This window comes from Panulirus ornatus, chromosome 13 (assembly GCF_036320965.1).
Source record: "Panulirus ornatus isolate Po-2019 chromosome 13, ASM3632096v1, whole genome shotgun sequence".
Lineage (NCBI taxonomy): Eukaryota > Metazoa > Arthropoda > Malacostraca > Decapoda > Palinuridae > Panulirus > Panulirus ornatus.
In genome coordinates, this window is record NC_092236.1 from 59,798,303 (window position 1) to 59,809,934 (window position 11,632).

The following is an 11,632-nucleotide window of genomic DNA, read 5'->3' on the forward strand; positions in this document are numbered from 1 at the left end:
TATATATATATATATATATATATATATATATATATATATATATATATATATATTTTTTTTTTTTTTTTTTTTTTTTTTTTTTTTATACTTTGTCGCTGTCTCCCGCGTTTGCGAGGTAGCGCAAGGAAACAGACGAAAGAAATGGCCCCACCCCCCCCCCCCATACACATGTACATACACACGTCCAGACACGCAAATATACATACCTACACAGCTTTCCATGGTTTACCCCAGACGCTTCACATGCCTTGCTTCAGTCCACTGACAGCACGTCAACCCCTGTATACCACATGACTCCAATTCACTCTATTTCTTGCCCTCCTTTCACCCTCCTGCATGTTCAGGCCCCGATCACACAAAATCTTTTTCACTCCATCTTTCCACCTCCAATTTGGTCTCCCTCTTCTCCTCGTTCCCTCCACCTCCGACACATATATCCTCCTGGTCAATCTCTCCTCACTCATTCTCTCCATGTGCCCAAACCATTTCAAAACACCCTCTTCTGCTCTCTCGACCACGCTCTTTTTATTTCCACACATCTCTCTTACCCTTACGTTACTTACTCGATCAAACCACCTCACACCACACATTGTCCTCAAACATCTCATTTCCAGCACATCCATCCTCCTGCGCACATCTCTATCCATAGCCCACGCCTCGCAACCATACAGCATTGTTGGAACCACTATTCCCTCAAACATACCCATTTTTGCTTTCCGAGATAATGTTCTCGACTTCCACACATTTTTCAAGGCTCCCAAAATTTTCGCCCCCTCCCCCACCCTATGATCCACTTCCGCTTCCATGGTTCCATCCGCTGACAGATCCACTCCCAGATATATAATTAATAGGATTAAGATTTTTTTGGGAAAGTTTATACTCCATTTTTGAGTGAAGATGATTAACCTTAAAACCCCATTTTTCAACACATGAATAATTGGATGTATCTCACATTCCATGTGGAACGTGTGGGAGTGTGGCAGTGGAGGGCGTGAGGATCGTGGGCGGGGTAGAGGCAGCCGCCCACAGTCACCCGTGGGTGGGCGGGCTGGTAATGGGCGACCAGACTGAAGTGTGGTGTGGAGCTGCCCTCATCACCGACCTGTACCTCCTCACCGCCGCCCATTGTGCCAAGAGGTATGTCATCTGGCTTACCGTGAGGTTACCATCTGACGCTATGTCATCTGGCTTACCCTGAGGTTACCATCTGACGCTATGTCATCTGGCTTACCATGAGGTTACCATCTGACGCTGTCATCTGGCTTACCCTGAGGTTACCATCTGACGCTATTTGTGATTATGTACGATTACTTTTGGTTATCATCGGTGGGTTGTGCACATTTTGCTTTATGTAAGATCGTTTAGGGTTAGGTTAGGTTACGTTGGTTCATTAATGGCTATTCTGGGGCCATCTGAGGTCGTCTATTTTCTTCAGGCTATCTTCGGTTATCTGTGGGCTATCGTAGGTCATCTGGGATTATTTTAGGTTATCTTTTGTAATGTGGGGTAAAGCTAGGACACTATTGGCTCATTTTAGGTCACCACATGATGTAAGTGAAAGTCATGCAGAGATATCATCTGTTTAACTATGATTTATCTGTCATCAAAAAAGGATATCCTTTTCACTCTGAGTTGTTATCGTCTGACGTCTGCAGATACCTAGGGTCACCTGAGGTCATATACCGAGACATCTGATGAGTTGGACTGTCCTTTTTTAGGATCTTCCCTGAGGAGAGGTCAGTCCAGGTGGTGCTGGGGTCGAACCGTGTGGTCAAGGGATCAAGTGGGGTTCAGCAGAGGATCCTTGTGGACGAGGTCATCATACACGAAAGTCACGACCCCTTGACCCTGGCGCATGACCTGGCTTTACTAAGGCTAGCAACCCCAGTGGACGTTGGGTCAGAGGTTAGTAGAAACACTTAGTTGAAGAAAGTGAGACTTGCCATGAGACAAGGCAAACACGTAGCGCTCACCACATGAGAGATAGAGATAGAATGATTTATGTTATAAACAGAATATCAGAGAAAGAGGAAAATAACGCAGCAAATGAAAATAGAAAATGAGTGGTCGATCATTGTCCGATCTCTCCTTACGTGTCAGTAAGGCAGGTGTTGACAGTGTAATCCCTCCTCGTTCACAGGTTCGACCTATTCGTCTGCCAAACTCCACCGTTAACTACACAGGGACGCTGGCCACGGCTGCAGGCTGGGGTAGAGTGTCAGAAGGTAAGCCATATTTACCATATCAACATAACTCTTGTTACAAAGCCATATAGGTCAGGTTAAGTTGACTTAGGGTTGGGTAGGTTTAGGTTAAGTTAGGTTTAGGTAGGGTAGGTTGGCTTGAGCAGGTTTGGTCAAGTTTTGACAGGATGTAGATCTCTATATGGTTTCCTATGGCACAACACAATAGGTTCATCCACTCAGTATTAGGATGGTGGTGGTGATGTTCTCTGTTCAGTGTTGTGAGACGGCAAATATTACGTTACCATCACGCCATGCCCCGACCAGTCTTTTCTCTCAACACTATTTAAATACTACGCTTGTTTAGTTTGTACCTGAACAGTAGATTTATGGAAGAACTTCACGGGCGTGACAGGGAAGGAATGGTGTTTGGTTCATGATGCTCTTATCGTCGCTGCTACATTACTCATCATTACTGGTTGTGTTATCTGCAGGAGGGAAGCAGTCAGTGACGCTGCAGGAGGTGGAGGTGCCCGTGCTGAGCCTGGCGGAGTGTGGAGTGCTTTACCCACACACCTCCATCACCAGTGACGTCGTGTGTGCTGGAGACCCGGGCAAGGACACATGCCAGGTACTGAATGAGTGACAAAGATATTGAACAGATGAAAAATAATGGTTGTTAGGCAGTTGTCACAGGATAGACCTCTGGTTATATTGTCTAATGTGAAAAAGTCTTATTGGTTTCACTTGGTAAAAATTATTCTCAGCCAAGAAAAAAGAAAAATACCCGATGTATATTGCTAGAAAAGTAATCACAGTTAAGAACTCTCGAAGTCGAGGAAATGTCTGTTAGAACCTTATCGCCTAAGTTTAGATCGCCGAATCTGTGCCTTGACGCCATCTGCTACATAGCTAAATGACTCACTTACAATCACTTCACATAAGATACATGCAGGGTTGTCACACGTGAAAAACAATTCTGCGGAGTCCCTGCCTGGCACGGGTGAGGAGGAGGAGGAGGGGGAGGCCAATGACGGGTAACTGGGTATTATGTGGATGTCAACCCAACTTAGGGTTCCTGATTTGTTGTTCATCTGGCAAAGGAACGAGGTTATTGTGCCATGTGATGGCTACTTCTCAGATAACAATAAACCTAGAGCAAATTAACTGTATGTAGAGTCTACAGCCACTATCTCTGCATCATTTCTCGACATATGGAAAAAAAAAGTGTTAGATGGAGTTCCGTTTTCTTTTTCTACGAGGGAGAGCGAACCAAGTGGGAGGACTGACTATACAGAATGGTGTCGTCCATATCATTAATGGAAATGGATGAAAAAAAGGTCTGTGTTTAGTCTGTTGAGAACTACAGATGACACGATGTTTTGAGGGAAATTCCTCCAGAGGTCATCACTTTTCATGGTCGCTCTAAAGACGGTGTCCTAAAGTGTTTAGAATTTTATAGATTTTCCATGGACTCTTCTTCCATGACGGTAAAATAGCCCACATAAATAGGTCTTCTGAGGAGCAGCGATGTTGCTATTCCCGCAGGCGGACAGTGGCGGCCCTCTGGTGGTGCAGGAGGACGCCGGCCGCTGGGTTCTACTGGGGATAACATCTTGGGGGCGGGGGTGTGGCAGACCAGACAGTCCCGGGGTCTACGTCAGAGTGTCTAGTACGTAAATTCTCTCTGTTTAAGGTGAATCAAGTTCCTCTCGCAGTTATTAGTATTCATACTATTTCAGCTTGCTACCGGAGTCAATATATTGTACAATACCAGTAGAAGGAGAGAAAGGGAGTCATTTTGTCTCCCGCAGCGACAGTCAGGTTGTCTGTGTTCTCATGTACTCAGCGTAGGCCGGGGCTTCACCTCCATCCTGGTACCAACACTAAAGTATCTCCCCTGGACAGGTTACCTGGGGTGGGTGGCACAGCAGGTGAGGCTGGACCCGGGTGGGTACTTGACCCACCTCCCGACACCGACCCCCACCGCTCCTCCACCGGTGTCACAGTCCTGCAGTAAGTCCTCACACTTTATGTTTTCATCTGGACCGACAACATAACGTGATATGCTGGCCATACAGTACAGTGAGGGCGTATACGTTGTCTTGATATAATCCCTCACACCTGAAGAAGGTCTTCAAGATTTATTAATTTGGTCGAAGCATCTTGATGACTCTAGCAATTAATAGAACTAAAGTCAGACCAATCAACCCAGATGATCGTGTAGAATGGATGACAGTGTAGCACAAGACAGCGTAACATGGATGACAGTGTAGCACAAGACAGCGTAACATGGATGACAGTGTAGCACAAGACAGCGTAACATGGATGACAGTGTAGCACAAGACAGCGTAACATGGATGACAGTGTAGCACAAGACAGCGTAACATGGATGACAGTGTAGCACAAGACAGCGTAACATGGATGACAGTGTAGCACAAGACAGCGTAACATGGATGACAGTGTAGCACAAGACAGCGTAACATGGATGACAGTGTAGCACAAGACAGCGTAACACGGGTGACAGTGTAGCACAAGACAGTGTAACATGGATGACAGACAGCTCAAGATGTTTTTCATTAAGAGATCATAAGTAAGATGGCATCATAGTCGGCGAACCTCAGACGACTTCACCGTCTGTCTCACCGCCAGGTTGTGGGCTGACGAACCCTGGGGAGAGGATCGTAGGTGGGTCGACCACGTCACCCCAGGAGTACCCGTGGCAAGTGGCTCTGGTTGGTTACTACCAGATCGAACCCTTCTGCAGCGGCGCCCTTGTTGCTGATGCCTGGGTCCTGACCGCTGCCCACTGTGCCGCCGAGTAAGTCATTACTGCTGGTGGTTGTCTGGGAACACCAGGCCCTCCCAGGCCTTCATGATAACGATATGATGACAAGAAACAGTTTGATAATCTCGAACACCTGCAGGAAGGTCATGGCGAGAAACGTGGTACATTGGTACATACTGCGCAATCTTGACCTTTTCACAGTTTGTATAACTTTGACTCTTGCAGCCTACATCACGATGACCAGGTCCTGTTGGGCGAACACAAGTGGAACTCCGCCGCCGACACCCCCTATCATGATACGCCGTAACATTGTTCAGGTGGGTGTTGAAGAGGGGGGGGGGGGTACTGAGGGGTATTGTTGCTCTGGTGGGTGTTGAAGGGGGGGGGGGGCTACAGAGCGGTGCTCTAGCGTTGAAGAGGTGGGTGTTGAGAGATAGTCTGCTCCCGGGTGGGCACGTGATAATGAAGACGATATTGTGTATGACGTGGGCATCACTGGGGAGGTGTTTCTTGGGTTGTGTGTGTGTGTTGTATTACCTTGTATAGCCTGTATACCTGGGGTCTTGCCAGACATTCTTCTCACACTTGCCGCCCCCAACAACTTTTGTATACCTCCTACTCTACTGTGGCATCCTCCTTACCTCCATCCTTACTGCAGGACGTAGCGTCCAATATAGTCCCAGTCTCTCCGTCCCTCCCTCTCTTACTATACCCCTCCCCCCTCCCCCCAGCTCCTGCTACAGTACGCTGCGTCCCTCAGGTCATCATCCACCCGGACTTCGGCAAGTTCCACATGGACGGGGACTTGGCCCTCCTGAAGCTCGTCAAGCCACTACACTTCGGTCAGCTGCAGAACAGAATCGCGCCCGTGTGCCTTCCTTCGCCTGGCCAGGTCTTTGAGAACACCACAGGGATCGTCGCTGGCTGGGGCGCGACCAGCTTCGGTGAGTCAGGTCGCTTACGATCCTTCTTGACAGAGTAGGAGTTTGTTACTGACTGGTGTGTCCTGCGTGTTTAAAGTCAGACCATTCCATTCTATACGCAGGGAAAGTTTATCAAAGAATAATTACCATTAAAAAAGGATCCTTCAACTGTGCTGAATAACTGACTCGTCAGTTTATGGACGGATATCAGACATTATTGCTGCTCCAGATGTTGCCGGAGACACCTGCCGGCTGTTCCCTCGTGTCAATGGTAATAATCCAGATATTTTGATGTCCGGTGACCCCGGGGTTGGCTGGTGTCCGGTGACCCCGGGGTTGACTGACGTCCGGTGACCCCGGGGTTGGCTGACGTCCGGTGATCCCGGGGTTGACTGACGTCCGGTGACCCCGGGGTTGGCTAGTGTCCGGTGACCCCGGGGTTGGCTAGTGTCCGGTGACCCCGGGGTTGGCTGACGTCCGGTGACCCCGGGGTTGGCTAGTGTCCGGTGACCCCGGGGTTGGCTAGTGTCCGGTGACCCCGGGGTTGGCTGACGTCCGGTGACCCCGGGGTTGGCTAGTGTCCGGTGACCCCGGGGTTGGCTGACGTCCGGTGACCCCGGGGTTGGCTGACGTCCGGTGATCCCGGGGTTGGCTGACGTCCGGTGATCCCGGGGTTGGCTAGTGTCCGGTGATCCCGGGGTTGGCTGACGTCCGGTGATCCCGGGGTTGGCTGACGTCCGGTGATCCCGGGGTTGGCTGACGTCCGGTGATCCCGGGGTTGGCTGATGTCCGGTGATCCCGGGGTTGGCTGACGTCCGGTGATCCCGGGGTTGGCTGACGTCCGGTGATCCCGGGGTTGGCTGATGTCCGGTGATCCCGGGGTTGGCTGATGTCCGGTGATCCCGGGGTTGGCTGACGTCCGGTGATCCCGGGGTTGGCTGATGTCCGGTGATCCCGGGGTTGACTGACGTCGGTGATCCCGGGGTTGGCTGACGTCCGGTGATCCCGGGGTTGGCTGACGTCCGGTGATCCCGGGGTTGGCTGACGTCCGGTGATCCCGGTGTTGGCTGACGTCCGGTGATCCCGGGGTTGGCTGACGTCCGGTGATCCCGGGGTTGGCTGACGTCCGGTGATCCCGGTGTTGGCTGACGTCCGGTGATCCCGGGGTTGGCTGACGTCCGGTGACCCCGGGGTTGGCTGTTTTCCTTTGATCCCGGGATTGGCTGACGTCCGGTTAGCTGAGTAGGTCAACTGTCATCCATAACCGGTCATAATGCTGAGTCACTGGCCAGCATTACTATTGGCTGTGAGAACTTCCTGAACTTATTCAACTTCTTGAACTTAACAACCCAACTGTTGATCACGACAGTACGACACAAGCATGACGAGATGACCTTTGGGCATAATGGCCTGGCCTTTGACCTGACTCATGAGGCTATCACGTCTGTCGAGGTCGAAAGTTCGAGTTAGAAATTTCATGTTCTTCACATTATTGTTGTCATTATTGATCCCTGTTAGCCACTCACGTGGTCACTGTTGGTACAAAAGTTTTGCAATCAAGGGTACAGCAGCGGCATGACCTATGTTGTGAACTAATGTAATAATTTGTAGTTATGTAATCAATCTGAAATTATAATTTGCTTTTTGTTTCTATTCTTTTCCTCTGGCAGGAGGGCTCACGTCGACGACCCTCAGGGCCGTACATCTGTCCATTTGGAATCATGAGGCGTGTGAGGGGCGGTATGGTGCCGCCCTGACGCAGAATATGCTGTGTGCAGGGGAGGTCGGCGGAGGCAAGGACGCCTGTCAGGTGAGAGGGGAGGGAGTGAGGGAGAGGGGCCTCGAGGGAGGGTGAGGGGAAGAGGCCCTTAGAGGAGGGAGAGGAAGTAATCAAAATAATTACCTACGTGTACTTACGAAGGACGAGCTTTGCCATACGAGAGATGAAGAAAGGAGAGATGACTGAGGGTGTAGAAGGGAGTGAAAGAAAGATGAGGGGAGGAAGTAGGGATGATGATGATGATGATGATGATGATGATGATGTGTGTGTGTGTGTGTGCCAGTAATGGTTATTTCTGATTATCAATCAAGTAGCAACTCGAACATAATTCTAAAAAGAATATAACCCCCTCTATCTGGTCGATAGTTGTTAACCCCCTCTGTGTGGTCGATAGTTGTTAACCCCCTCTGTCTGGTCGATAGTTGTTAACCCCCTCTGTGTGGTCGATAGTTGTTAACCCCCTCTGTCTGGTCGATAGTTGTTAACCTCCTCTGTGTGGTCGATAGTTCTTAACCCCCTCTATCTGGTCGACAGTTGTTAACCCCCTCTATCTGGTCGACAGTTGTTAACCTCCTCTGTGTGGTCGATAGTTATCAACCCTCTCTATTTGGTCGATAGTTGTTCCACACTTTGATATATTCATGTGACTAATGAAATCTTATTTCACTGGACATGAATGTTGTTACAACCATCTCTCTCTCTCTCTCTCTCTCTCTCTCTCTCTCTCTCTCTCTCTCTCTCTCTCTCTCTCTCAGGTTTACAGCTGCTTAGTGATCATTTCGTACCACATACGTACATATCTCAGTGGATGATATTTTAGTGTTGTTCCATCTTTACTGTGTGTGGTCGACCCTTAACAACGTCTCCTTCACAGTGGATCTCAAGGGTCCTCCGTCTGTCTGTCTCTCCGTGGCGGACCCCCGATAGTGGGGTCTTCCACTTTGCTGTCTGTCTGTGTGTCTGTAGCTGATCCCTGAGTGTACCACCATCCTCAGGGAGACTCCGGGGGTCCCCTGGTGACGGAGGTTGGTGCCAGAGGGCGTTACGTCCTGGCTGGGGTTGTGTCCTGGGGGCACCGCTGCGCCCTCCCTAACTACCCCGGCGTATACGTCAGAGTTGCAAGTAAGTAAGTCAGGAACCAAAGTAGGTACAGATGAATTTCAGCAACACGCACACTCTTGTATCCAACACTGAGAGCCTCACTTACACCCCAGTATTCTAGCATCAACTCAGTGCTGAACCATACTATACTAATTTGAATATAATATTCATATGAAATATATCATACTGCTTAGCAGTACAAGATCAAAGTTACGTCTAGTATGATTAACATAATAATCCCTATAATTCTGTGCTTAGAAACTGATTTCAGGGTAAAAAAAAGATGTAGCTTATTTAACCCAAATGAAAGATGCATGATTATCACTGACCCTCCAGTTACCTCTCCTTATATTAGGGGAAAAAATGTTTGGAGCAGTCGTGGGCGAAGTCCTGCAGGCACACACACGCCTGGTTGAGGCCGTACCGAGTCTTCGGTTTCATCAGCAGTGGACACAAGTCCTGGGACGCTCCTGACCCAAGCTGTGCCAAGTTCTATGCTTCAGGCTGGAGACAGAGGGCTGGGTAGAGCGTCCGGGGACTCTGACATTTTACGTGTATCCCATGACTCTTGTCCCCACCTACACTTTCAGAGCCGATGTGAATAACTTTTGTGAGGTCTGCAACATTCCTCAACCTCTTTTCGTCTTTAGTCACTTTTTAATTTACGGGCAACATATTACTTCTTGTGTAAGAAATGTCATAACGTAGCTTTCCCCTCCATTACAGATTATGTAACATGGATTAGCGAGCACATCAACAGGTCGGAGACTTGTGGAAGTATTTAGGGCTCCACCAGGAAATGAAGTCTTAGTGGCCACCAAGCAATGAAGTCTTATTGGCTGCATTGACCACCAGGGAATAAAGTCTTAGTGGCCACCAAGGAATGAAGTCTTATTGGCTACATTGACCACCAGGGAATGAAAGTCTTATTGGCTACACTGGCCACAAAGGAAAGACATATTACGCGTTCCACCAAGAAATGACCGACGCCTCACCGTCTGACTAGGCTGCAAAGAATACTGTGGGATCCACTAGACAACGATCATCCACTATGAAGGCAGGAGGTGTTGACATGTTGAATCCAAAATATTCGTGCGGGATGTATTTGATACGTAATTGTACTATTACAATAAAATTGAATAACACTGGATAATCTTTTAGTTTATGTTATTTCGATATTTGAAAACTTAAGATGTGTGGGAAATCTCTCAGGAATTGAGTTACACAAGAAAGAATAAAGAATTAACGTTGGCTATGTGCAAGATATTCACTATAACAGGTTTTAGTTACCAGCTGTTGTTTGGATGCGATAACCTCAGTAATCTAGGCAAAGCCAGTTGTAACGTAAGACTAGGAATGATAATCAACTTACGTTGTATAAAAGAAATAATCACATGACAAAATGAACATCAGTGGGATGTTTGATGCACGGATGAAAGCAAGAAGTAAAGATGGAAATTTGCTACTAGGGCATGTGAGGATTATGGGACACGACATCATGGCTGTAAAGATTATGGAAGATGATTTTATCACCGTGACATCCTTCCTCATCCTAAAGACAGCAGAGGTCAATTGATTCTATGAAAAAACATAAGAAATTCTACATGAAATTACTTGCTTCTTAAGTCCCCTTACCGTATAATGACTCGCCGCAGCAACATGTAAAGACAATAAAAGGCTTATATGTTTTCGCGTGTCACATACTAAGGGGAAGGACCGTCAAATGTTTGCACCCTTACTCACCTGCTGCTCCACATGTCACGCCATAACAGAAAATATACGGTCCTGGGAAACAGTATAATGTAGAAACTTTTTCCTGAAGTCTGAGATATTCATTGACTGGGCAAAGGCCTATTAGTCTCTTATGTTGTAATGATGACTTCATGGAACATATTGCATGGAGCAGTGCAATGGACCATTAACTTTTCATTGGTCGTATTACAAGAAGATATTCTGTATGTCTCCATGGTCTTTATCACACACACACAGACACACACACACACACACACATATATATATATATATATATATATATATATATATATATATATATATATATATATATATATATATATGTATGTATATATATATATCATTGCTCATTTTGGTTTCGTATCGGTCTGCTGTGTATTGGACGACGTGGCAACAGTGTATTGACAATGTGGGGTCGGGCGGCTCTCACGTCAGTGTTACTTACGTGTGCGTTCAGGTGAGTTCTTTACCTCCAGGGCTCTGTCCCCTCCTCACACACACACGCACCCAGACTCTAGTTCTTTCGCCACTCAGCCATTCAAATGGTCTAGTGGCTGATCACCCGTTCAGACAGGATCCGCTGCCGGTTGGGTGATTATCGTACAATAGATCCTTGGGCTTATTAGCCACCAAACTGAACCATTCGAGAAACTAGTTACCAGTATGTTGATTACTTGATTGCGTCATTGATTTGTAGAGACTTATTAACTGTATAGTTATTCTAGTGGTGAGATTCAACATGGCAGAACAGTGTGTTTGGCACTCCATGAAGAAAATCGGTGAAGACACCAATCGTCTTGGTGATTTAGAGGCGTGATCGACCTGCAATTAAGATCATCCGTTTTCTGCAAACTGCGCTTGAAGCAAATTTGCCTCGCGTGTGGATGAAGACAGAACTGCGGTCGTTTGCTCTGGTGACGAGGGTGAAACAAGCTTGGGTGTGACCGGCTGTGTACGCTATGAACTGGTTCTAACTGAATTGCTTCTTCGAATGAACGGTCTCATTCGGAATCGCAATATTATGAAGTAAGTATATAATACAAGGTTACATATAGTTTGCTGTTCTTTAAACATTACCTGTTTTATGTGAAGCGCGACGATGATT

At 47.6% G+C, this 11,632-nt stretch overlaps 3 protein-coding genes across 3 annotated transcripts in view; all 3 read left to right on the forward strand.

Annotated features, from left to right (window-relative positions):
• Window positions 1-949: 949 nt before the first annotated feature.
• LOC139752648 (trypsin-1-like) lies at window positions 950-5,867 on the forward strand. The gene is made up of 9 exons (XM_071668397.1): window positions 950-1,137; window positions 1,719-1,905; window positions 2,141-2,225; window positions 2,678-2,814; window positions 3,732-3,855; window positions 4,092-4,199; window positions 4,836-5,004; window positions 5,197-5,288; window positions 5,732-5,867. The coding sequence occupies exons 1-8, from the start codon at window positions 1,055-1,057 to the stop codon at window positions 5,276-5,278; spliced, it is 975 nt and encodes a 324-aa protein (XP_071524498.1). The 5' UTR covers window positions 950-1,054; the 3' UTR covers window positions 5,279-5,288; window positions 5,732-5,867.
• Window positions 5,868-7,283: 1,416 nt separating this feature from the next.
• On the forward strand, window positions 7,284-9,560 carry LOC139752579 (proclotting enzyme-like). Its single transcript, XM_071668336.1, has 4 exons — window positions 7,284-7,353; window positions 7,565-7,704; window positions 8,670-8,796; window positions 9,502-9,560. Exons 1-4 carry the CDS (start codon window positions 7,284-7,286, stop codon window positions 9,558-9,560), a joined length of 396 nt encoding a protein of 131 aa, XP_071524437.1.
• A 1,424-nt stretch (window positions 9,561-10,984) lies between these two features.
• The window catches only part of LOC139752954 (uncharacterized), a 67,475-nt gene continuing 66,827 nt past the window's right edge, over window positions 10,985-11,632 (forward strand). Inside the window, exon 1 of the mRNA XM_071669072.1 lies at window positions 10,985-11,553. Within this exon, the coding sequence (XP_071525173.1) occupies window positions 11,519-11,553 (35 nt within the window). The 5' untranslated portion in view covers window positions 10,985-11,518. The remainder of the gene's footprint in view (window positions 11,554-11,632) is intronic.